The 27,695-nt window shown below is 40.4% G+C and overlaps 1 protein-coding gene across 1 annotated transcript; it reads left to right on the top strand.

Moving 5' to 3' along the window:
* The first annotated feature begins 1,681 nt into the window (after positions 1-1,681).
* prx (periaxin) lies at positions 1,682-25,609 on the top strand. Its single transcript, XM_030793380.1, has 12 exons — positions 1,682-1,739; positions 9,301-9,356; positions 9,889-9,996; positions 10,697-10,819; positions 11,047-11,206; positions 11,388-11,581; positions 11,783-12,854; positions 13,062-13,775; positions 14,061-14,216; positions 14,433-15,422; positions 15,606-21,258; positions 21,745-25,609. The coding sequence occupies exons 1-12, from the start codon at positions 1,682-1,684 to the stop codon at positions 24,629-24,631; spliced, it is 12,171 nt and encodes a 4,056-aa protein (XP_030649240.1). The 3' UTR covers positions 24,632-25,609.
* The last annotated feature ends 2,086 nt before the right edge of the window (positions 25,610-27,695 follow it).

The following is a 27,695-nucleotide window of genomic DNA, read 5'->3' as shown; positions in this document are numbered from 1 at the left end:
TCAGCCAGACCGTGTCTTTCAGCATAAGGCAGTGTAATTGAATTGGCCATTGATGATTATGAACAGTCAGGGTCCATTAAATTACTCCAAGCCTCATGGTTCCCCAGTGATTGCAAACTAGGTTAGTGTGAGAAGCTTTAAATAAACCATTGATTCTGGCTTCATTCAAAGCCAGATACACATTGATCAAATTAAAGAGGGACACATCCAGGCTACTTGTTGATTTGTAAGGGCGAATACGGAATTTCCGCCCTCTCTGAATTAAAATGTTTACTTTAGTTGGATGTATTAATTCTCTTTTGCATTTCAAAAATATGGCGGTAACCTTGAAACCATCTCCAATTCCCAAGTACCACTTTGATTTGTTTTTTCTTTCATGTGGTTCTATGACAGAACACTACTCCAATAGTCTGGAGTCTGCCAATTTCTCTAAATGTAATATGAATTGAAAAGAGAATGTTAGGGACGTGATTGACAGTCATAGTCCTTGCCCATACTAATACAATATTTGTTTAATACTACTCTGAATCTAAGACTTAAGTGCCAGAGACAGATAACTGCATCTAATCTGTTGTAGAGAGTTGACCATTCCCAGACTCCAGGACCTGTTTACTGTCTTGGACTAACATAGTCCTCAACAAGTCAGGCATCTTACTCCAAATTCTATCATTCTCAGCAGCTAAAGAAAAAGACTTGCTCTCTGAGTTTCCATTATTTGGAAAATGTCTTATGTGGGTGGCTTTTGGATGTGGAGTTGCCTTGTTTGCATTTTTGGGCCCCTACAAGGCCATTTTGGGAAGGAGAATGGTTTATTACCCAGACTCCCTGTAAGAGTCCTTTGTAAAGTAACTGATTGTTATTAGGTGCTGAATAATAGATTGTATAAGGAAACACATATTTTTCTTTCTTTTTTAAAGCCTGTGATCCTTGAACTTACACGATAAGAGACTTTAACAATATTGACAAGTTGGACTGACTCAATAAGCATGCTGAGAACGTCCAATTAGACTCCTCTGTAAATAACATCCTGCTCAGATTTACTGTCAATTAATCAACATTACTGAACTATTTCTTTGTCCATAAAGATTCCTGAATCCTCTGTAATTCAAAACTGAGAAGAGAGAATGACATTTGAAGCAGTGTGGCTCTTGGTTAAGGACTCCACTACCTGTTGGGCTGTTTGTTACAGCAAGAGCGAGGGGCTATGTTTTTCTTTTGATAATATTGTGGCTGATGTTGAGCTCTGTCTGACATGAGGTCTGTTGGCCAGTTCTCACTAAGCCAGCAAACAAGGCCCTGCTGGGCCCTGGCTAAAGCCATCCGACCACCAAACAAAAGACAGGGGCTTTATCAGGGGGCCGCAAACTGCTGACTCTTGGAGCGAGCTAATGCAGCATTCTGTCCTGTCTCCCTACTGTCGCCTCTCTCTCTCTCTCTCTCTCTCTTTTCCTCTATCTCTCCATCTCTCTTTCTATCTATCTCTCTCCGTCTCCATCTCTGTCCCTTTCTGCCATTCTTTACCAACCCTCTCACTACATGCTCGCTGTAACAGAACTACTACCAGCATCCTGACTGACTGCTCCCTCCAGAGAATTGGCCCTGTGGTGCTGCCCATCTCTTTATCTGTTGCCTTGTTGCATGTGGTGTGAGTGCAGTGTCTCTGTCTGGGTCTCCATCAACCATGTGTGAGTGTCTGCGTGGGATATTCAGAGTCACCTGGACACCCTCCTCAGACGCAGGTTTGTTGGAGACACAATATCTAAGCTGCTGGGGGTCGTTCAAAAAGATGTTGCTACTGTGTGATGTTCCACAGTGTTGCATCTTCTGTGGTTTTTGTTTGTTTGTTTGTTTGTTTGTTTGTTTGTTTGTAGCTGTAAATATTAAGCTCCAAATATTTACCTGAAATCAGCTTAGTCTCTGCTGATTTAATCAACTGAAAACTTCCATTACGTCTTTGTTTTGTGATTGCTTGATTGCTGTGGTCTTGCTACTGACAAACTTAAATTCCCCAGTTTAATGGACAGTGTTAAACACAAGCAGTTTTGTCAGTCTTTAACTCTGTCATCTATATAGTTAATATTCAGATAGGAAAGTATGAAAAGGGAAAAGCAGATCTGAAAAATTAGAAAAAAATCTGATGCTAATGTCCAGTGGTGGATCATTTAACTGAACAGCCATCTCTAAAAAACACTTCATATTACTGTCTGGCAGCGCAAGTTCTTGTTAATTTACATGATCAATGTCATATATTTACCAGTTTACTTCCAATAAAACTGAATCTGAGAATTTATGCATTTAAAACTACTTTTTGAATCCCTCGATTCCTGTTTCATACAGGTTCTACATTTACTTGCCTCTCTCTCATGTTAACTCTTGCTGAAACGCCCAGCATCCTGCCCCAGTCACCGGGTGGATCCTCAGTCTGTCTATTTTTACTATAAATAATCTTAGGTGCTTGAGGTCAAGGTGAAGTGAAAGGAGGATGTGTGCATTGTTTCACTGGCAGCTGCCTTGCCTTGGTGATGTACTGTAGCCTTATCAAAAACAAATACTGCAGCTGGAAATCTGTGATGTTTGTGTACGCTTATCTACTCACGCATTCGTTTCCACCATTGAACATCCAAAAAATTCTCCACCCTTGAGATGGACTGACTATGCAGTTTCTCACATGAAATACGTTGGCATGGCTATCAAGAACTACAGTTCATGTAATGAAAACTCTTGCTTAATGTGAAAGCTGTGTGAATAAGGCCGTAAGCCAGACATTCTGCCTGTCTTGGAAGTCATTTTGGATAAAAGTGCCTGGTAAATGAATAAATAGAAATGTAACTGTAAGGTTTGTGTATATGGACAGAGATTCTAAAAGTGCTTGAGCAAGGGAATATACATGTGATCACGTGATGTTTCCTGACAGTCATCTCCAGAGTGGTCTCCTGACCCCCTCCCTCTTCAGTGCTTAGCATTCTACTCTGGTTTCTTGGCTCGCTAACTTGCTGACTAGGGCATCATCAGGGCCACTGGGACATCCCAGCTTGTGCCAGGCAGGCTGCCTCACCTAACTCCACACGCCCCACTCCCCATGCCCACTTCAATTCTGGTTTTGTGCCCTGCCAGTGGAATGCAACACTGACAGCATTAGCAGAATTTGAAAACACCATAGCTTCTGGCAGCCATCACTAAAAGCCTCCTGCCCCTAGCTGTCACTTTACATGGGTAAATCCATTTGTATTTCACAGAACAGGGACTAAAGCTGGTATGAAAGGCTTGGCTTTCCCACCACTATCACTTTGGGCCGAACCAACAGTGTCCCAGGTTTTGTGTTTCTTCTGGAACACGGTGCCAAAAGAACCTGACAGAACATACGCAATCGTGACATAGATCACTTTGTACCACAGTCAGATTTCAGCAAATACATTCCAGCAGTAAGCACAAAACAACAGCTGCTGGACCAAGAAAAGATAAGTCACACTTTTTTTCTAAAAATAAGAGCATGGTCCTCTCCTGTTTTCATTTGATAGCTAAAAATAACTCTGACAAGCCCACTTCACTTTCCTGGATGGGAGTGTAGTTTTTCTTTTTTTTTTTTTTTCTTTTTGTCTTTTGTTTGGTGCTTTGTTGGCTCCACAGGGAATTTCAACAATGCCTGCATATGTCAGCCATAACGAGTTGTTTGTGGCTCTCTTATGAGGAGTGTTTTTGTCTGAGCCATCAGCAGGCAGAGATCTCTGCAGTCATACTCCGACAAACCTCTGTCTAAGTCCACATTGCAACCCACGCCCTTACCCTCCATATTTGGGACATCCCACGGGCCTTGTCCAATTGGTTTACTGACCGCCTCCCTTTTCAGATGTCATGGGACTAGTCTAGAGTTTCTCTCTCTGTAGGTTCAGTCTGGGATTAAGCTGGCTGACAGAGGGGGGGAAAGAAAGAGTGAGCAAGTGATTGCGTGTTAGACTCCAAGTGTTCTGTAACTCTGGCTTATGTCCACTGCTGAAGGCAGCATTAAATAAAGACAGGTAGGAGATGACTTTGTCTTACCAAATCCTCTACTTGTTTCATCACTGTACACTAATGCTGAGAGCTCAGACTTAAGGCTTACATGGTAGAAATGACAACTGTCTATGAGTCGAATAAGGTTAGTGTAGTGAATCTGCAATACATCAGTCATCTGTGAGATGATTCTTCATCTCAGTCTTCATGTGTTAAGTTTTCTTGCTTAACACTGTTGTCACTAAAAACTTTTCCAGAGGTATCTGTACGGCTGGAAACTGGATTGATACACTTGATGCACTGACAATATGTGTTACTTGCTAGACATTGAAGCTGAAGTTTCAGATATGTCTGTATCTTCATGTTCTGTGAACAGCAAAGTTTTGCCCTGCATGAAGTGTGATACTTTACCTCACACATTTACTTTTACTGTGGAGGTGTAGTAAGTGAATGTAGGGTTACGTGTACAAAATACTGTTGCTGCATCAATTTAAGCCGGGTGCTGAGGTGGGAAGCTGTGTGTGTGTGTGTGTGTGTGTGTGTGTGTTTTCAGTCCTCACATATTCATTTTACACAGGAGAAACAGCTGCAGTCCTTGGTCATGAGATCTGAGTCTCACTTTGCTGTGCTAGTTCCATAGCGTGGAATGCCATTGCTAAGATGCCGTTGCATAGAGGAATACATGAGCAGAGACAAACTCTAAATGTGTCCACCGGCCTTTTAGTGAAAAACAGGACCTGCATGGCAAAGATACTTTTGGTTCTCTGCCTTGCAGTCACCATTAGATCAAACACAAGGAGTGTGCAAGACAGGCACAAGGAGATGCTCAGCTTTTTGTAATGTTATTATGAGGGATTTTGTGTTGCAATTACCTGAAACTGGAGTTTTATTGTTATTAAGTCACATTCTTTCAAACTACTAGATCACTGCAAGTTAATTATTTTTTAGAGTAAACATACAGTCTAGACTAGTTCTTTTCTGACTGGTGAACAGCGTTGCTGAGTTCCCCACTAGAGCTTCCTGGAAGAGATGTGTGTGTGTGTGTGTGTGTGTGTGTGTGTGTGTGTGTGTGTGAATATTTGATCCATGTAGCATTCTTCTAAGGGTTTGGGAGTCAGGCGTGTTAATGGTACACCCCCATTCCTGAGGTGTGGGGTGGGAGAGTCTGTATTTCAAAATGAGACTTGTTGATAAACTATAGATAGATTGTGATGCCATAGTTAAAAAATCATGTTCTTTCCCACACAAAGCTATCCAGAGAATTAATATTTGCGGACGCCACATGCTTGCCGTCATGACCACAGTTAGGGGTACTGGACAGAATTCTTATGTAAATATTGCCTCATAGCACAGATGACTTTCAATGAAGGAATAGACAGTGACTGTGCTGTGTGTAGGTTCCTTTTCAACAACCTTGGGCATAATTCAAAGATGCAGACACTAAAATGCTAAAGGAGCAGTGATTATCAGGAAGCTAGCAAAACTCTTTGACCAGCAGGGACACATAAGGTTAAGACACGAGTCAAGACATCATCAAAAATACAACAAGCTCAGAAAGGACACTATTTTGGGCCCTTCCTTTAAAGCACAGTTCATTCAGTTATGTGAAAGTTACCCTGACCTCCTGACCCTTGATTGTCTCAACCGTTGCTACTTTCACCTTTGCATACATTATTCACTAAGTATTTAGTAGTATGATTTAAGACATTCTTTGGGTATGATTACTGTTTTACAACACATTTATGATTCATACATTAGCGACTACCTTAAAAGCAAATCACAACTAAACAACTAATCTAACCTTTTTCCTATCCCCTTACTTTGACCAATCAAATCATACAACATATTGAATGAGAACAATGAGTAGTGTTTACTGATGACCTATGAACATATATTAAGTAGTCATCTGAAGGTGGGATTTTTTTGTCTCTTGTCTCCAGTGTTGTCCATTTGCAGACAGAGTCTTGAGAATAGTACCAGTTTCCTGTTTATACAGAGGCATTTCCTGTCTGCATGCTCACACCCCATGGAGTGTCTGGATACATTATTTGAACTGTCCTAGGATATGATGCTCTCATGTTCCCTAAAGCCTTCACCCAAAAGGAGAACGTTTATCTGAGTTTCACATTCTGCCAATTAATCTGTAAAGGGTGGTTCATCATGCCGCCAAAGTAATATTTTACATCTGGCATATGAAAAAAACAGGCTACAAATACAAATTTTAGAAACAAACTCCCATTTTTTTGGTAAGTATCCATGATGTTTTTTTTGCATCCTTGCTCAAATACTGTGGTATACTTTACAGATACTATCATATTATCTAACTTAGTTATATATAAAACCTAACTAATTTTTGGACTTGGTCCCTGAGGTCCAGAGGTGTCATATACTGTGTGTCTGATTGAGAACTGTCACACTGAGTCCAGCGGCCAACCCACAAGTGTTAGTGAGTTTGGGCCTTTTCTAAGAATGCCAGCAATGTAACAGAGGGTTTTCCAATCATTGTCCTCACATAAGCAGAGAATTGACAACAACCAGTAGTGACCTTTACAGAGTGTCTAATGTGGGTTTGTTTAGCTGAGAGCCAGAGATTTCACAGCCTTTTTGTGATGATTATCTAAGGATATCAGGATATACTAAATGTCTAAATCAGATGTTTACAGACAATCAGACAAGTCTTCATATAACATAGTTTCTAACACTGAATATTTCTGTTTTGCATGCTTGTATCTTCACCAAAGCATAGTTGCATCTGAACCAGTTCTTACTAACAAGTGGCTATTCTCATCCTCTGTGGTCTTGTGACCCTATTGAATCAGCTCCAATAGCATTAACTTCCTCCATTCTGTTGGCTCTAAATGTCCACACATACTATGGTAAGGGTGTTAAAAAAAAATCTACTACAATCTTAAAGTGATCGAAGAACTGATCAAAACCTGTCATAAATGTCTTAATCTCTTCACCAATAAACTTGCTGTATTTAATGTGGGACCATTGTAAGACCTTGGTTCATCAGTGATGAAGTCTAACTAACTAACTAACTAACAGAAATAAATAAGATTTTTATTGGGGTATTTTGTAGTTACTAAACTGCTAAATTGCAGTTGATAGCAGAGTCTTACAAGAGTGACTGCAGAGACTGTAAGGTGTTGTAGTTCAACACACCTCATATTTTAAATTCATGAAGTTCTCTTGGCATGATCCTACCAAACCCATCTACCTTGCCACTGTGCACCAATCCAACAAGAGCACAACGGCCGAACCAACCACACTTAACCAAGAAATTTTGAGTACATTAAATCTGAAGCTGACTCAACTCCTATGTAGAAACTCATGGTATAATGGAGGTATTTAGATAAGGTTTACAGACAGGGTACATGTGCCAACGATACAGCAGATGTGTGAAGACAATCCAGGTTGTCCAGTCTGTTGTTCTGGCACCATGGCCACAGTGAGCCCTAAGTTAAATGCCTTGTAGTGTGTGGGCAGATGTGGGTCAGGGTTGGGTCTATATAAAGATCAGCTATGGGCAGCATTCCTGTCCAGTCCTCTGGGTACAGCATCAGAAGGGTACAGCTGCTCCTGCCACTCACCCACCTCACCTCACCTCACTCACTCACTCACTCACTCAGTGCTTCTTTACTACACAGACTGCTAGTGCTCTCTGATCACTATCTGATCACTATGCACACTGTTTACATTCATGCAGTCAGCATTGGAAAGATCATACAGTGGATGTCTGTCAGTGTATGTCATAACGGTAGTTTCTTCATCAAGTAATGATTCTTTTGAGCTACCAGTGACAAGGTGTATTTGCCAGTTGAGAACTTCATCAGAAGTAATGCAGACAATCAAACAACATTTAAGAAAACATTATGATCAGTCTCCACCATGGCCATAATTTGCCTTGTTAAATATCATGCATTTCAGTGGAGGATTTCAAAGAGAGTAAGAAAGAAGGAAGAAACTTAATTTTTTGAATATTTCATAGCTTGTTGAGTAGGTTGTCAGGTGCTCCTGTCCATGGTAATCAAGTTTTAGCACCCTGAACTACAGAACTGTGAATGTCTGTAATGTGTTCTTGTGACCTGTGTTGATAGCTGACACCCACCCGCCTGAGGAGATATGAGAAATACGCAGATATAGAATACTGTAGAGCACCCTAATGCCTGATAGAAACCTGACCTTTGGAACCCAGTAGGGTGGGGTTTTGCATTCTTTCAAATTGCCATGGACCCATCCACAGCACAAACTTAATAAACAGAACAGAAATGCAAAGTTATTTGTTCTTCTTGACTGTATGCCCTCAGAAAACAGACCAAGGATAGTTAAGTTTAAGCTTAAGTTTCTTATGTTTTTCTTCGTCAGTAAGTGGCAACAGGATTGCAGTGGGAGCTTATGTCCACCCTCCATCACAGAGGTCTGAACACTCATGGTGCATTTGTCCATTTTTTATAGGCTCTTGGGCTCCTCTTTAAAAAAGAGAGAGATTGAAAATAAACTACGGATTGTTTCAGTGAGGCTCTGTCTCCATGTCCCCATGTCCTCATTTTGGCTTCCTCAAAGCCAAAACACAAAATCAATCTTGGTACCGTAATGTGGTATTTTGCAGCAATGTTTTTTTCCAGCCTTCACAATTCCCCATACATTATGCATGCATGTGCACTGATTCAGTATCTCTATTACATACAAGACATGTTGTTAAATCATGTGCTGCAGTACATTAATGTCCTCAACTGGTTTGATACTTATTTTGTCATACTTGGAAAATAAGGGTGGTAAGTGTCTAAAAATTCAGCCTGAAATGCAACATCCACATTTGCTTAGCATTCACATGAGTTTAAAGGTGTTAAAATCACAAGATGGGGAATGACAGGCCCTGCTCACTAGCACAGATGAGCTGGCCAGGATCCAGGTCAACCACTCTTGCAACAGTGCTAACTGTCATCAGATGCCTATGTAACTGGAATTAGAATCCAGCAAACTGTGGTCTCCTCCAAGTGTGTAGCATATTTTGAAGATTGTACACAACTCATAGTGTGAAACAGACAGACTATATGGAGAGTTTATAAGCAGTTGGAATACTTCCACGACCATCTCTTCTGTAGAGATGGTCGTGGAAGCATTCCAACTGCATGTGAAACACAAGCAAATGATTAAGTAATGGATTACATAAAACCTAAGTCAGCTAATGTGCGATATCATTTGAGTTATATTATTACAAATAACAGACATGAATATACTGATTATGTTTTCTCTCCTGTCTATTTGCCTGAAAGTAGCTGATAGCATCACTTGTTGTCTTTGCAGACTCTGACAGAGAATTAGAGGACAGTCATGGTACCACCCAGACCAAAGATCCAGCTGTGAGTAGACACCAGCTAATTCTGTTGATACCAGTTACACGACTAATTTTTATTCTTATGATTTTCTGTTGTTATAAAAGTACAAGGGGAGGCTGCTATTCTCTCATTGTACAAAAAGGAGAGATATGTGTAAATGTTGACTGTAGGAACCTGTGCTAGCCTCACTTTCAACCAGCTTCACTGACCAGTGGTAAACCGTAAATGTACAGATATACACCAATGAGCCAAAACATTATGACCACCTGCCGAATATGCTGGTGGTTCTCCATATGCCGCCAAAACAGTGCTGAACCACCGAGGCATGGACTCTACAAGACACCTGAAGGTGTCCTGTGGTATCTGGCACCAAAATATTAGTAGCAGATCCTTAAAGGTCATCGTTGTGCATTTCTGTAATAATGGTTCTCTCTGGTTGAAGCAACCAGTGAGGTTACCATCAAACTCATTTCTCATGAAGCTAACATGGACACTGCTTATAAAAGTAAAAGCAGATTTGCCTTAACTAAACCTCCTTGTTGACTACTGTGGACAGGTAAAGGACAAAAGGAAGTCTCCCCCCTCGGATGGGCCTCCATCTGCCCCAAATCTCAGTGCACACCATAGCAGCTTTCTAGAGGAACAGGAGAGCCCAGAGAGAATTGTGAGTTGACAACATTGTGCTTTATAACTGTTAAATGAAGTTATAGAAGTTTATCAGAACTTTGGACACTGGTTTGAATGCACTTGAGTTCTTAAGAGATTACTTAAAACCATTTCCAATTACTCTGTGGTAGATCTTACATAAACACATGTCCAAAGGCATCAGTTATATTAAGATAGAATATAGTAACCTCTCAAGAATAAAACCCTGTCTTTTCTGTCAAAATATCACTTCCTGAGAGGAAATAAAAATGAAGGTCACATCAGTTCTAATTTTCTACTTGATTAATATCTCTATAAAATCAGGGTCTGTGAATGGTTTATTATTACAATATTAGTAAATACAAAATAAACATTCACCAAACCACCCTAATATCTGGCCTAGTGCTTAGTTTGCCTCCATTTTGTTTAAGGACCAGGCACTAATCAGGATTCCAGTATTCCCTAATTTTACACCAGGTCAGAGCATTTTACTCAGAACATGAGGCTAAATAACTAACTAAGCAGCAGAATGAATTTGCAAATAGCAAACAGCAATCTCAAGCTATAATCTTGATTCTTTTTTGAACTGTTACACTGATTCTATAGGCCTAGTACTAGAAAAGAGCAGACCTCAAATTACTGTTTTATTTTATTTTAGTTGTTAATATTGGAGAATCCAGAACCATGTGTTCCTCTCATCTCAATCACCTTTCTTCCAGGTTCAGAAGGAGAAACTCCATGCAGAACTAAAGCAAGTCCTGAGCCAGAAGAGAAGCCAGCTGAAAGAGACTCATTCTGCTTATGCAGATATGGATCCTCCTCCAAAAGATGGTGCAAAACTGGTAAGAGCTAAGAAAATTTTACTTGCTCATTTTTTCCTTCACTTTCACCAGACTTTACTTGTTCAGAACTTTCATATTTGTAGTTGAGTCTTGTCTTGCTAATATTTTAGTTGATAATTACGTTCATTATTGTCCCTTTTTAATTCATTTGGACATTACTAACCATTGTTTTTTAGCTCTAGTTCTGAAAAGGGTGAAACCCGTTTGTGTAATATTAAACCATGCAGGAGGAGAGCCAAGGCCCGGAGTTGGTAGAAGTGGTCGTGGAGACTGAGGCTGAGGCTGGAGCCAGTGGGTACAGCGTGGTTGGTGGAGGGGAGAAGGGCATCTTTGTAAAAGAGGTCCTGAAAGACTCTCCAGCAGCAAAACATCTCAGCCTTCAGAAAGGTAAAAAGAGGCTAAAATACGAAAACGAAACAAACAGAATTCATCTGCATGCTCTCTGTGTACTCTCTCAGTTGTTCTCCTTGAAAATTCCAAAATTAACAATATGTACAGCACTTTCTTTTGACTTCATTGCCTCAATATATTTTTAAAGCCTCTGTTTGAACAATGGGATGTTTTTTAGGGGACCAGCTGCTAAGTGCAAGAGTGTACTTTGAAAATGTGAGATATGAAGATGCTCTGAAGATTCTTCAGTGTGCAGAACCTTACAAAGTCTCCTTCTGCTTGAAGCGAACAGTGCCTGGAAGTGAAGTCAGTATACATCCAGGTGCAACCAACCTGGAAGTTAGAGGACCTAAGGCCAAGATGCCAAAAATGGTACAGAAAATAATACCATTACTTAAAGGCTACACAAAGTAATGTTTGTGTAATAAAAAATAAGCATAGAATTACAAAAAAAGATTTTACCTATATAGTACACTCAATGTTCCTATTACAAGAAGTTGCCATCTTAACTCCTCCTGTCTTCACATCACCTCTCATTTGGAATACCTGAACAAGACTGTATTTCTGTTGCAGAGTGTGAAAAGCATCAAGCCCTTTAAGGCCAAGAGAAAGAGAGGAGGAAGATTTGGTTTGAAAAGGCTGAAAGAGAACAAGAAAGCAAGAGCCGGAGCAGAATTGGATATTGAGAGTTCACCTGCTAGACTGGCCCATAATCCTGTTGATGTCGAATTTGCATTTCCAAAATTTAAGCTAAAAAAAGGTGGGAAAGCCTCTGCAGGATTGGGCCAGCAGGAAGGAGTGATAGCTACTAGTGGAAAGAAGAGGAAGATCAGGTTTCCTAAGATGAGAGCAAGGGACAATGCCAGGAGTGAAATGGATGTCAGTATGGACATAGCAATGCCAGAAGGACATATGGAGTTGTCTGGAGGAAAATTTAAGGCCAAGGGAAAAGGCCAAAAGTTTGGAATAAATTTACCTAAAGCCAAAAAATCAAAAGTAGAAACTGCACGATCAGAGGACAATTTAGCACTCAAAGCATCTGATCCTAAATTCAGACCACCTTCAGTGGAATTTGATTTAAATTTTCCACAGGGAAAACTGGATCCTGGAATTGAAAAAGAAGGTACTGGAGCAGATGACATGGAAATAAAACCACCGACTGTCGATTCTGATGGTCCAGGTATTAAGATGAGAATTCCGAAGCTAAAACTGCCAAAAGTCAGGCTTTCAAGACACTCTGATGAAGTTGATACTAACACAATTCCTGAAGATTCTGAGAAAGCCAAAATTAAGTTACCATCAGTTGAGATTCAAGCTCCAAAATTGGAGTTGGATTTGCATGTCCCAAAAACTAAAGGAGCTGTTGATTTACAGGTAACAGAGGCAGCACAGTCAGATATCAATGTTAAAGGAGCTAAGATCAACATACCCGAAGTTGATATATCTCTGCCAAAACTGAACCTCGATTCAGCAGCAAAGAATGAAGATGAGGTAGATGGGTCCATAATTAAAGGACCTAAAGTTGTTTTGCCCAAACTTGACTTCTCTATGCCAAAAACTGAATCATCAGATGGTGGAAAGATAAGTGTTCCAGTAATAGATATCTCCCTTCCAAAGATGACATCTGGTAAAGTAGCTAGTGAGGGTGATGAACTCGACAGTGAAAAAACGCAATTTGAAATACCAAAAATTGGTCTTTCAATGCCATCAGTGAAAGTGCCAGAGGTTGAAATGAATATTGACACAAATACAGATGCAAAACCTGGAAAATTAAGAATGCCCTCAATAGAAATTTCAGTGCCTAAAGCAAAAATGGAGGGAGATACTGATGTTGAGGGCCTTTCTGAAAAAGGGGGTCAGTTTCAAATGCCAAATATTGATATTTCCATTCCAAAAATTAAAAAAACCCATGGTGAAAGGAGTATTGAGGGACCTGAAGTCAAAGGTGGAAAATTTGCCATGCCATCCATTGATATTTCACTTCCAAAAGGAAAAGTGGAGGGAGACATTGAGCTGAAAGGTGACAATGAAAAGGGAGGGATGTTTCAAATGCCCAAAGTTGACATTTCTATGCCTAAATTAACATCAGCAGAAGGTGAAATTGAGATTGAGGGACCTGAAGGCAAGGGTAAGAAATTCCATATGCCATCCATTGATATTTCCCTCCCAAAAGGAAAAATGGAGGGAGATATTGATATTGAAGGCCCATCTGCAAAAGGAGGAAAATTTCAAATGCCCAAACTTGATATTTCTTTGCCCAGCATCAGATCACCTGAAGGTGAGATGAGTGTTCAGGGACCGGAAGTCAAAGGTGGGAAGTTTGAAATGCCATCCATTGATATTTCACTACCCAAAGGGAAAGTGGGGGGAGACATCGACATTACTGGGTCATCTGGAAAAGGCAAAAAGCTTCACATGCCAAAAATTGATCTCTCTCTTCCAAAAATGGAATTACCTGGTGAAATCAACATTGAAGGACCTGAAGTCAAAGGAGGGAAATTTGCCATGCCATCCATTGATATTTCACTTCCAAAAGGAAAAGTGGAGGGAGACATTCAGCTCAAAGGTGACAATGAAAAAGGGGGAACTTTTCAAATGCCCAAAGTCGACATCTCTATGCCTAAATTAACATCAGCAGAGGGCGAATTTGGAATTGAGGGGCCTGAAGGCAAGGGTAAGAAGTTCCATATGCCATCCATTGATATTTCCCTCCCAAAAGGAAAAATGGAGGGAGATATTGATATTGAAGGCCCATCTGCAAAAGGAGGAAAATTTCAAATGCCCAAGTTTGACATTTCTTTGCCCAGCATCAAATCACCTGAAGGTGAGGTCAGCGTTGAGGGACCGGAAGTCAAAGGTGGGAAGTTTGAAATGCCTTCCATTGATATTTCACTACCGAAAGGAAAAGCGGGGGGAGATATCGACATTACTGGGTCATCTGGAAAAAGTGGAAAGCTTCACATGCCAAAAATTGATCTTTCTCTTCCAAAAATCAAATTACCTGGCGGTGAAATGAATGTTGAAGGACCTGATATGAAAGGAGGGAAATTTGCCATACCATCCATTGATATTTCACTTCCAAAAGGAAAAGTGGAGGGAGATATTGAGCTCAAAGGTGACACTGAAAGAGGAGGGATATTTCAAATGCCTAAAGTTGATATTTCTATGCCTAAGTTAACATCAGCAGAAGGCAAAATAGGGATTGAGGGACCTGAAGGCAAAGATAAGAAGTTCCATATGCCATCCATTGATATTTCCCTCCCAAAAGGAAAAATGGAGGGAGATATTGATATTGAAGGCCCATCTGCAAAAGGAGGAAAATTTCAAATGCCCAAGTTTGACATTTCTTTGCCCAGCATCAAATCACCTGAAGGTGAGGTCAGTGTTGAGGGACCGGAAGTCAAAGGTGGGAAGTTTGAAATGCCATCCATTGACATTTCCCTACCCAAAGGGAAATTGGAGGGAGACATTGATGTTGACAGTCCTTCAGGAAAAGGTGGTAAGCTTCACATGCCAAAAATTGATCTTTCTCTTCCAAAAATGAAATTACCTGGAGGTAAAATCAATGTTGAGGGACCTGAAGTCAAAGGAGGGAAATTTGCTATGCCATCCATTGATATTTCACTTCCAAAAGGAAAAGTGGAGGGAGACACTGAGCTGAAAGGTGACAATGATAAAGGAGGGATATTTCAAATGCCCAAAGTAGACATTTCTATGCCACAGTTTGCACCAGTAGAAGGTGAAATCGAAATTGAGGGACCTGAAGGCAAGGGTAAGAAATTCCATATGCCATCCATTGATATTTCCCTCCCAAAAGGAAAAATGGAGGGAGATATTGAAGTTGAAGGCCCATCTGCAAAAGGAGGAAAATTTCAAATGCCCAAGTTTGACATTTCTTTGCCCAGCATCAGATCACCTGAAGGTGAGGTCAGTGTTGAGGGACCGGAAGTCAAAGGTGGGAAGTTTGAAATGCCATCCATTGATATTTCACTACCCAAAGGGAAAATGGAGGGAGATGTTGATGTTGATGGGTCTTCAGGAAAAGGTGGTAAGCTTCACATGCCAAAAATTGATCTTTCTCTTCCAAAAGTGAAATTACCTGGAGGTAAAATGAATGTTGAAGGACCTGATGTGAAAGGAGGGAAATTTGCCATGCCATCCATTGATATTTCACTTCCAAAAGGAAAAGTGGAGGGAGACATTCAGCTCAAAGGTGACACTGAAAAAGGGGGGACTTTTCAAATGCCCAAAGTTGACTTTTCTATGCCGAAACTGACATCAGCAGAGGGTGAAATCAAGATTAAGGGACCTGAAGGCATGGATAAGAATTTCCATATGCCATCCATTGGTATCTCTCTCCCAAAAGGAAAAATGGAGGGAGATATTGATATTAAAGGCTCATCTGCAAAAGGAGGAAAATTTCAAATGCCCAAATTTGATATTTCTTTGCCCAGCATCAATTCATCTGAAAGTGGAATCAGTGCTGAGAGACCAGAAATCAAAGGTGGGAAGTTTGAAATGCCATCCATTGACATTTCACTACCGAAAGGAAAAGTGGGGGGAGATGTTGATGTTGAAGGCCCATCTGCAAAAGGAGGAAAATTTAAAATGCCCAAATTTGACATAACATTACCCAATGTCAAATCACCTGAGGGTGGGGTCAGTGTTGAGGGACCTGAGTTCAAGGGAGGGAAGTTTGAAATGCCATCCATTGATATTTCACTGCCGAAAGGAAAAGTGGAGGGAGACATTAATGCAAATGGCTCTTCTGGAAAAGGAAGAAGGCTTCACATGCCAAAAATTGATTTTTCTCTTCCAAAAATGATTTTACCTGGAGGTAAAATGAATGTTGAGAGACCTGAAGTCAAGGGAGAGAAATTAACCATGCCGTCCATTGATATTTCAGTTCCTAAAGGAAAAGTGGAGGGAGATATTGATGTTGACGGTTCCTCTGGAAAAGGTGGAAAGCTTCACATGCCAAAATTTGACATCTCTCTTCCAAAAATGAAATTACCCGGCAGCAAAATCAATGTTGAAGGACCTGAAGTCAAAGGAGGGAAATTTGCCATGCCATCCATTGATATTTCACTTCCAAAAGGAAAAGTGGAGGGAGATGCTGATGTTGAAGGCCCATCTGCAAAAGGAGGAAAATTTCAAATGCCCAAGTTTGACATTTCTTTGCCCAGCATCAAATCACCTGAAGGTGAGGTCAGTGTTGAGGGACCGGAAGTCAAAGGTGGGAAGTTTGAAATGCCATCCATTGATATTTCATTACCCAAAGGAAAAATGGAGGGAGATGTTGATGTTGGTGGGTCTTCAGGAAAAGGTGGAAAGCTTCACATGCCAAAAATTGATCTTTCTCTTCCAAAAATGAAATTACCTGGAGGTGAAATCAATGTTGAAGGACCTGATGTGAAAGGAGGGAACTTTGCCATGCCATCCATTGATATTTCACTTCCAAAAGGAAAAATGGAGGGAGATATTGAAGTTGAAGGCCCATCTGCAAAAGGAGGAAAATTTCAAATGCCCAAGTTTGACATTTCTTTGCCCAGCATCAAATCACCTGAAGGTGAGGTCAGTGTTGAGGGACCGGAAGTCAGAGGTGGGAAGTTTGAAATGCCATCCATTGACATTTCACTACCCAAAGGAAAAGCAGAAGCGGGTATTGATGTTGATGGGTCTTCAGGAAAAGGTGGAAAGTTTCACATGCCAAAAATTGACCTTTCTCTTCCAAAAGTAAAATTACCTGGAGGTGAAATCAATGTTGAGGGACCTGATGTGAAAGGAGGGAACTTTGCCATGCCATCCATTGATATTTCACTTCCAAAAGGAAAAGTGGAGGGAGATGCTGATGTTGAAGGCCCATCTGCAAAAGGAGGAAAATTTCAAATGCCCAAGTTTGACATTTCTTTGCCCAGCATCAAATCACCTGAAGGTGAGGTCAGTGTTGAGGGACCGGAAGTCAGAGGTGGGAAGTTTGAAATGCCATCCATTGACATTTCACTACCCAAAGGAAAAGCAGAAGCGGGTATTGATGTTGATGGGTCTTCAGGAAAAGTTGGAAAGTTTCACATGCCAAAAATTGACCTTTCTCTTCCAAAAGTAAAATTACCTGGAGGTGAAATCATTGTTGAGGGACCTGAAGTCAAAGGAGGGAAATTTGCCATGCCATCCATTGATATTTCACTTCCAAAAGGAAAAGTGGAGGGAGACATTCAGCTCAAAGGTGACATTCAAAAAGGGGGAACTTTTCAAATGCCCAAAGTCGACATTTCTATGCCGAAATTGACATCAGCAGAAGGTGAAATCGAGATTGAGGGACCTGAAGGCAAGGGTAAGAAATTCCATATGCCATCCATTGATATTTCCCTCCCAAAAGGAAAAATGGAGGGAGATATTGATATTAAAGGCCCATCTGCAAAAGGAGGAAAATTTCAAATGCCCAAGTTTGACATTTCTTTGCCCAACATCAGATCACCTGAAGGTGAGGTCAGTGCTGAGGGGCCGGAAGTCAAAGGTGGGAAGTTTGAAATGCCTTCCATTGATATTTCATTACCCAAAGGAAAAATAGAGGGAGATGTTGATGTTGGTGGGTCTTCAGGAAAAGGTGGTAAGCTTCACATGCCAAAAATTGATCTCTCTCTTCCAAAAGTAAAATTACCTGGAGGTAAAATGAATGTTGAAGGACCTGATGTGGAAGGAGGGAAATTTGCCGTGCCATCCATTGATATATCCCTCCCAAAAGGAAAAATGGAGGGAGATATTGATATTGAAGGCCCATCTGCAAAAGGAGGAAAATTTCAAATGCCCAAGTTTGACATTTCTTTGCCCAACATCAGATCACCTGAAGGTGAGGTCAGTGTTGAGGGGCCGGAAGTCAAAGGTGGGAAGTTTGAAATGCCTTCCATTGATATTTCATTACCCAAAGGAAAAATGGAGGGAGATGTTGATGTTGGTGGGTCTTCAGGAAAAGGTGGTAAGCTTCACATGCCAAAAATTGATCTCTCTCTTCCAAAAGTAAAATTACCTGGAGGTAAAATGAATGTTGAAGGACCTGATGTGGAAGGAGGGAAATTTGCCGTGCCATCCATTGATATATCCCTCCCAAAAGGAAAAATGGAGGGAGATATTGATATTGAAGGCCCATCTGCAAAAGGAGGAAAATTTCAAATGCCCAAGTTTGACATTTCTTTGCCCAGCATCAGATCACCTGAAGGTGAGGTCAGTGTTGAGGGACCGGAAGTCAAAGGTGGGAAGTTTGAAATGCCATCCATTGACATTTCACTACCCAAACGAAAAGCAGAAGCGGGTATTGATGTTGATGGGTCTTCAGGAAAAGGTGGAAAGCTTCACATGCCAAAAATTGATCTCTCTCTTCCAAAAGTAAAATTACCTGGAGGTGAAATCAATGTTGAAGGACCTGATGTGAAAGGAGGGAAATTTGCCATGCCATCCATTGATATTTCACTTCCAAAAGGAAAAGTGGAGGGAGACATTCAGCTCAAAGGTGACATTCAAAAAGGGGGAACTTTTCAAATGCCCAAAGTTGACATTTCTATGCCAAAATTGACATCAGCAGAGGGTGAAATCGAGATTGAGGGACCTGAAGGCAAGGGTAAGAAATTCCATATGCCATCAATTGATATTTCCCTCCCAAAAGGAAAAATGGAGGGAGATATCGATATTGAAGGCCCATCTGCAAAAGGAGGAAAATTTCAAATGCCCAAGTTTGACATTTCTTTGCCCAGCATCAGATCACCTGAAGGTGAGGTCAGTGCTGAGGGACCAGAAGTCAAAGGTGGGAAGTTTGAAATGCCTTCCATTGATATTTCACTACCGAAAGGAAAAGTGGGGGGAGATATCGACATTACTGGGTCATCTGGAAAAAGTGGAAAGCTTCACATGCCAAAAATTGATCTTTCTCTTCCAAAAATGAAATTACCTGGCAGTGAAATGAATGTTGAAGGACCTGATATGAAAGGAGGGAAATTTGCCATGCCATCAATTGATATTTCCCTCCCAAAAGGAAAAATGGAGGGAGATATCGATATTGAAGGCCCATCTGCGAAAGGAGGAAAATTTCAAATGCCCAAGTTTGACATTTCTTTGCCCAGCATCAAATCACCTGAAGGTGAGGGCAGTGCTGAGGGACTGGAAGTCAAAGGTGGGGAGTTTGAAATGCCATCCATTGATATTTCACTACCCAAAGGGAAATTGGAGGGAAACGTCGATGTTGAAAGTCCTTCAGGAAAAGGTGGAAAGTTTCACATGCCAAAAATTGATCTTTCTCTTCCAAAAATGAAATTACCTGGAGGTAAAATGAATGTTGAGGGACCTGATGTCAAAGGTGGGAAGTTTGAAATGCCATCCATTGATATTTCACTACCCGAAAGGAAACTGGAGGGAGACATCGATGTTGACAGTCCTTCTGGAAAAGGCAAAAAGCTTCACATGCCAAAAATTGATCTTTCTCTTCCAAAAATGAAATTACCTGGCGGTGAAATGAATGTTGAAGGACCTGATATGAAAGGAGGGAAATTTTCCATACCATCCATTGATATTTCACTTCCAAAAGGAAAAGTGGAGGGAAATATTGAGCTCAAAGGTGACAATGAAAAAGGAGGGATATTTCAAATGCCTAAAGTTGACATCTCTATGCCTAAGTTAACATCAGCAGAAGGCAAAATAGGGATTGAGGGACCTGAAGGCAAGAATAAGAAGTTCCATATGCCATCCATCGATATTTCCCTCCCAAAAGGAAAAATGGAGGGAGATATTGATATTGAAGGCCCATCTGCAAAAGGAGGAAAATTTCAAATGCCCAAGTTTGACATTTCTTTGCCCAGCATCAAATCACCTGAAGGTGAGGTCAGTGTTGAGGGACCGGAAGTCAAAGGTGGGAAGTTTGAAATGCCATCCATTGACATTTCCCTACCCAAAGGGAAATTGGAGGGAGACATCGATGTTGACAGTCCTTCAGGAAAAGGTGGTAAGCTTCACATGCCAAAAATTGATCTCTCTCTTCCAAAAATGAAATTACCTGGAGGTAAAATCAATGTTGAGGGACCTGAAGTCAAAGGAGGGAAATTTGCTATGCCATCCATTGATATTTCACTTCCAAAAGGAAAAGTGGAGGGAGACACTGAGCTGAAAGGTGACAATGATAAAGGAGGGATATTTCAAATGCCCAAAGTTGACATTTCTATGCCACAATTTGCACCAGTAGAAGGTGAATTTGGAATTGAGGGGCCTGAAGGCAAGGGTAAGAAGTTCCATATGCCATCCATTGATATTTCCCTCCCAAAAGGAAAAATGGAGGGAGATATTGATATTGAAGGCCCATCTGCAAAAGGAGGAAAATTTCAAATGCCCAAGTTTGACATTTCTTTGCCCAGCATCAAATCATCTGAAAGTGGAGTCAGTGCTGAGGGACCGGAAGTCAAAGGTGGGAAGTTTGAAATGCCATCCATTGATATTTCACTACCGAAAGTAAAAGTGGGGGGAGATATTGATCTTGATGGGGCTTCTGGAAAAAGTGGAAAGCTTCACATGCCAAAAATTGATCTTTCTCTTCCAAAAGTAAAACTACCCAGAGGTGAAATCAATGTTGAAGGAACTGATGTGAAAGGAGGGAAATTTGCCATGCCACCCATTGATATTTCACTACCGAAAGGAAAAATGGAGGGAGATATTGAGCTCAAAGGTGACACTGAAAGAGGAGGAAAATTTCAAATGCCCAAAGTTGATATTTCTATGCCCAACATCAAATCACCTGAATATGGGGCCAGTTTTAAGGGACCTGAGGTTGAAGGTAGGAAGTTTGAAATGCCATCTATTGAAATTTCTCTACCCAAAGGAAAAGTGGAGGGAGACATCGATGTTGATGGGTCTTCAGGAAAAGGTGGAAAACTTCACATGCCAAAAATTGATCTTTCTCTTCCAAAAATCAAATTACCTGGAGGTAAAATGAATATTGAAGGACCTGAAGTCAAGGGAGGGAAATCTGTCATGCCATCCATTGATATTTCACTTCCAAAAGGAAAAGTTGAGTCAGACATGAGTATACAGAGCGATTCTGGAAAAGGAATATTTGAGACGCCAAAACTGGACATTTCTATGTCTACAATGACTTCGGCAAGAGGTGATATCAGTGTTGAGGGACCCGATGTCAAAGGCAGGATGTTTCAAATACCATCTCTCAACATTTCACTACCTAAAACAAAAGTGGAAGGAGATATTGATGCCAATGGGTCTTCTAGACAAGATGGAAAGTTTCACATACCAAAAATTGATCTTTCTCTTCCCAAAATGAAATTGCCTGAAGGTGAGATAAACATTACAGGACATGATAGCAAAGGAGGAAAAGTTGCAATACCATCTATTGATATTTCACTTCCCAACAGAGAATTAAAAGGTCGTATTGATTCTGATGGTGAAAAGAGCAAAGCAGGGAAGTTTGACATTCCCACACTTGACATTTCTCTCCCAAAAATGAAATCCTCTGAAAGTGAAATTACTCTTGAAACACCAGAAAGCAAAGGTGCAAGGTTCCATATCCCTGATGTTGACATCTCCCTTCCGAAAATGTCTAAGGAGGCTGATTTAGATTGCCTTGATACAGATACCAAGAAATCTGGGGTGAATATACCTGCTAGTGGACGTGTCAGTGGTTCTATTAAACTTCCTAATGTCAAGCTACCTGTTGTTGACATATCTGCACCTAAAGTTGATTTGGACTTTAGTCTTTCAAAAGATCAGAGCAATGACAGAGAGGACATTGAACTTCTAAAAGCAGAAGGTGGCAGACCCTCCTCTGGAGCAAGTTTTGATGTCCCAGATGTGACACTAAAAATGCCAAAGATTTCACTTCCCAAGTTTGGAGATAAGTCAAGACCTGGAGATACAGATTTAGAGAGTGGTCATTCAAATCTCAGCATAGAAATAGATAGAAGATCACCATCTATTGAAGTTTATGGTGATGGGAAGAACAAAAATAAAGTACAAATGCCCAAAATTAAAATCCCATCTTTTGGAATACCTGGAAAGAATGCTGACACAGCTGAACCAGATGTTGAAATAAAGATAAAGAAGGGAAAAGGAGACATCACAAAACCAGAAATTGGTGTGGAGAGTTCAGATGAGAAAGCTAAATACAAACTCAGATTTCCCAAACTAAAGATAACAGGGCCTAAAGGTAAACTTCCAAACTTGGGCACTAATCTAAATGTTCCACAAGCAGAATACGATATGAAAGGAAAGGTCAGGATACCCTCAGTGGAGATATCCTTGCCAGCAGCAAATATTCCAGAGAAGGAAAATTTACTTCCAAAAGCTGAAGTAGATGTATCCGAAGCCGATATCAGGAGTTATGAGGGCAGTTTGAAAATTCCCAAAATGCCAGCAATTGACATATCAGTGCCAAAAGTTGACTTAGATGTTGTGCTGCCTAGCATTAAACATGATATATCACCTGGTTCAAGTTCTTCAGACATTAACATGGATGCTAGTCATGGTAAAATAAAGATGCCACATGTCAAGATGCCAACAGTAGACATTTCCATTCCAAAAGTGAAAACAGCAGAAAGTCGCACCCCAGGATCTGGAACCGAGGGAGAATCTGGCAAATTCAAGATGCCTCAAATGAAAATGCCAAAAGTAGACATATCTTTACCACAAAGAAAAACAACAGAGAGTGATGAACTTGGACTGGAAACTTCTGATCCACGCAAAGAGGGACAACACTGGGGGATAAAAATGCCAGCCATAGACATACATGGTCCAAAAGGAGATCTTGAGCTAGATCTTGGCTTATTAAAAGAGGACAAAAATGATAGAAGGAAGACTGAATTGCCTGACATAGACCTAAGTTCCTCTGCTACTTCTGAAAAAACGGAGGCACCAAAAACAAAAGGTGCAAAATTTCATATTGGAAAACCTAAAGGGAAGAGTCATGGACTTGAGAAAGATGTAGGCAAGATAGAAAAAGTGGATGAGGAAGTTAGTGATGGAATTACAGGTGAAAAGTCAGACTTGTCTTCCAGGTTTCCTAAAATCAAACTTCCTGAAGTAGCAATCGCAGGTCCCTCAATTAAAAGCAAGGTAGACACAGGTAAAAAAGACTCTGCATCCACTGAGGCGACAACCACAGAGACATTTAACTTTCCTAAAATTGACATCAAAGCACCAAAATTACCAGATATAGATTTTGAGTTTGGGACAACTCAAGCTGACACTCAAGATGCAAAAGAAGATACCAACAGGAGTAGCACATTTAAAATTCCAAAGTTTGGGGTGGCTCTGCCCTCTATTGCAACACCTGAATTTCAGCTTAATGTTAAATCACCAGAGGTAAAAGGCTCCTCAGTGTCCAGAGACACTGACATTGAGTATGAAGGTCCTCGGATGCCTAAAGTTAGGAAAGCAGTGTTTGTTATGGTAAATCAGCAAACAGAAAATTCCAGTAGTTCAGGACCAGAGGCAAATATAGTGACCAGTGGGGAAAAAATCAAAGTTCCAAAATTCAAAATGAAGCCAAGTTTTAGAAAGTCTCATTCAAAAGAAAAGGGAGCTGGTGTAAATGGCAAAGAGGAGGCAGATGCTGAAATAAAGTCAAAGGTGGGCAAGTTGAAAATACCCCAAGTCACATTCTCTCCTGGAAAGACAGGCTCATTTGATGTTACTCAAAAAGCGGCTATGAAATACGATGATGGTGACAGAGATGACAGAACCATGTCTGGGAAGTTAAAGCTGCCAAAGGTAGAGTTTGCTTCACCATATACAAAAGATACCAGTGAAGAAGAACACCTGGAAATTAGCATGAAACTTGTTCAAAAAGAGTCTACAGGGGATAGCAAAGACAGTAAGGAGACGAAAACAAAATTGAGCAAAATCACCTTTCCTGGTTTCAAAAAGAAAACAGAGAAAACAGAGGAGAGGAGTCTCAGCACTGTGGTGTCCTCAAAGGCTAGAACAGAGATGCTGTCAGAGCGAGATGGATCAGAATCTCAAGTGCCAAAGGATTCATCTGGATTTTTCTCAGGAAGGGCTCAAGGAAAAACAGAGTGCAGCACTGATGAGGATCATGGCAACAGCGGTGAGCAGGGGGCAGATGTTAGTGGAGGGACTGCCTTTTTCAAGGTGCCGAAAGTCAGCCTAACCCCCCCTGGCATTCTCCAAATCACGCCAGAGGGATCTCCAGAGGGAAGCAAGTCCTCTCTCCACGGCTCTGGTGAAGAAGCTTCCGGAGGCATCCATATCAGGATGCCACGGCTAGAGTTTTCTACTTTGGAGACATCCACACAGCATGTAGTCACCACCACCAAAGAGGGAACTGTTACAGTGGTGACAAAGTCATCAAAACACACAGTAACAGAACGTGAAACAGCTAAAGGGCGCAGTTCACCATCACAGTGGAGCTCCTGAATTGAGTGGAAATGAGCGTGATCTTTTCTATATGTTTTAATATGTCACCATTTATTTTGTTTTTGTACTCTGTACTTTATTTTTTATTTAATCTATTTAAATATTTTTCTGGCTCCAATCTGAGCATTAACAGTAAATACACAAATGCAACATATGGTAGTACTATTTATTGTAGAAAATGTCTTATTTGAATTCAACAAATCACTCGCTGTTCTCTAGTGAGTAATTACTTTGTTGTCATTTCTTTTTTAAATAGGCTGTGCTGTTGTAAAAATAAGGTGAAGGAGCACTCACATTTTCTGTAGATAATAACATTGAAATGAGTGAATTATGCAGGAGTGTTATGATTTTGACCTAAATGATTGTAAATTCCAAATTATGATTTGGTTAGTGGCAGGCAATTTATTACCTTAATGCATTTGTTTATGCGTTACAGATTTTTGAATGACGTGCGCTTCCCTGCCTCTTGCTTTGCCTGTTTGTATTGAGCACAAACAATGTGTTTTGACATAATTAGAAATAAACTGTGAAAATCAAAACTGCTTTTATCCTGAGCTTAAATGACCTATATTGATCAGACTTACACATTTGATCTGTGGGGGGCTTATATTTACTTGCTAATGCTTTAAAAATGAGAATACATCTGATAATGAAAAAAAAATGTTTTCAGCTGTTTAAATGTGTTAAGACTGAATACTACTGTTTTTTGTTTGACAAAATTGGTTTGTTTTCACACTGAGTCACATAAATATTTACCATAATGATAACCGGTAATGTTCTGAGTACCAGCATGTTATAAGACTATGTGTGAGACATGCTGTATTATTTTTAATGTCTGTTCTCACATCACATAGATTTATTTAAATTAAGCCCCCCATTATGGATGATCAGTTGATGTCATGGGACTTGAAAAGTACAAGGTTGGATTTTTCTTGTATAGATTTTTTTTAAAGAGAGGTTGAAGCTAATTAGCATGTCTATGCATTTTCTCATCTTTCATCTTTTTTTGGGGGGATGAAACATTATTTAAATGGACTTAAGAAAAAGAAAGAATGAATAAAAATATTAATACTCAAAATAGTTTTGTCAATTGTATTTCTGTGTGGTAGTTTTGTAAACTCCGTTTCATTTTGGCAGTGTTTATGCTTTAAAAAAACAAGAGTATATGGACGAGCCATCACGAGTAAGAGTATGTTGTCAGCCAAACAAAACCATAGCTCTGTATTAAAATTAAAAAATGATAATTAAGAACAGCTATGCAAATAACTGATCTGACACTGATTGTTATTAATGGTTGTCATTATGAAACAAAAGGCATCGTTTAGCAGAGGAAATATACTGAAACCAGTGAAATTTTAATTGAAGTGTTGGCCCAATGGGCGCCTCTTTGCACCTAAGTGAACTTAGAGTAGTTTAGGATAGCTGTCATACATGGGCTGGACAACCAAGCTAATTCAGTTTTTCCTTTTTCAATTTCTAAAATATGTCTACTGAAAAAAATATATACAATTTTATTTTTAATCCAGGTCAAGATATTCCTAGTATCATAAATCTGTGCATAACTTTGAACTAGCGTACACACGCGCAAGCACGTGTGTGAACGCGCTCAAGAATCGACGCACGCGTATGTGCTGCCGTCAAATTTGGCCACTGAGCATACACACTGTATTACTGCAGCTTTGCGTCTCATTGCTAAGCAGAAGGGCCGCAATAGCGGGTACGCTAACGTGAGACACGGAGGAGTAACGTAACGCTCAGAGGGACTAGGAAAACCAGGCAAGATTTCTGTTCTAAAATTAATTTTAATCCATTATTATGGCTGGAACATGGAGGCTAACGAATACACAAGAATCGCTTACATTAGATATTTTGGTAAGATGGATACGATTCTGAGTTCAAAAGCCATCCTTGAAGAATAAGATGAAGGTTAAAAAATTGAATATCGTCAAACACACGACAATTTGAGTCATCTTCTGAGTCGTGAGATCGTCACAGGGCGATGAGCATGACCGGAGATTTACACAGGTAAGAAGAAATCATTAGGACAGACTGGTGGACAAATAATGATTATAAAAAGCTTTATAATCTGGTGTCAACATTTCGCGTGGTCTAACACACCCTAAACGCAAATTGATGCAGTGGCTTCTTCATGATCACAGACTGTTTCGTCAACCGAGACATGTACATTGTCATGGGTTCTCAGGACCCTCTTAAGTGCAGTGATCACGTACTTCAGTTTACGTATAGCCTGTAACACAACATTCACGGTTGGGTGACCCGACGCTATTATTTGTCCTTGTTCACATCAAAGCTATTATAGGCTATCAGGCCAAAAAATGCTGCAATGTTTGTGTATTGGTTTAATTTAAAAAAATGTAAGGAAACCTGAACAGAGTCTGAGTAGAGATATAGCGCATCCTGAACTGTATTACTGAATATAGAATTGTATTTCACAGGGGCATTTGGGATATTGGACATCTACAACAACTATTTTCACACTAAATAAAAAGCTTTAGGTCTCACATTCATAAGGCTTATTAAAGATATTTTATATACTTAAACACAAGCAGACAAGTGTCATAAATATTTTGACACCATCTACTCAAAAACTGTAAGTAACTGTAAATTTCTAATGCTTTACCCAGATAGCGCTCCTTCTCTGTGAGGGGTCACCTTACTTTTGTGTCTTTACATCCCCAGCACGTGATACAAACCTCACAGGACCCACAATAATGCTACAGCAGAACAACAACAACAACTACCCATGCCTTGAGATGGCCCATGTCCATAGGGAGGTCCTCCAAGAGTGCCAGAAAAGCAGCATCCCATTCAAAAGTCACCTGGAGTTTTGGGGTCTGCCCTTAATCAAAGGTCTTCGGGCATGGGTGGTTAGCGGAACCTGTGCCAAAAGCAAGAGAATGGCTGCCCCCTCGCTTCAGCAGCAGCTGGCAGATGCCAGTAGATACCAGACATGGTCAGTGCGACCAAAAAGTAGTTATAAGCAGAAGTCAGACACCTCAGCTTCCTCTAGCCATAGAACTACAGGGGTCCGACAAAGTGGTCT

This window comes from Chanos chanos, chromosome 2, assembly GCF_902362185.1.
Source record: "Chanos chanos chromosome 2, fChaCha1.1, whole genome shotgun sequence".
Taxonomy (NCBI): Eukaryota; Metazoa; Chordata; class Actinopteri; order Gonorynchiformes; family Chanidae; genus Chanos; species Chanos chanos.
Note: the sequence above shows the minus strand (reverse complement) of the source record. Positions and strands in the feature narration are given on the sequence as shown.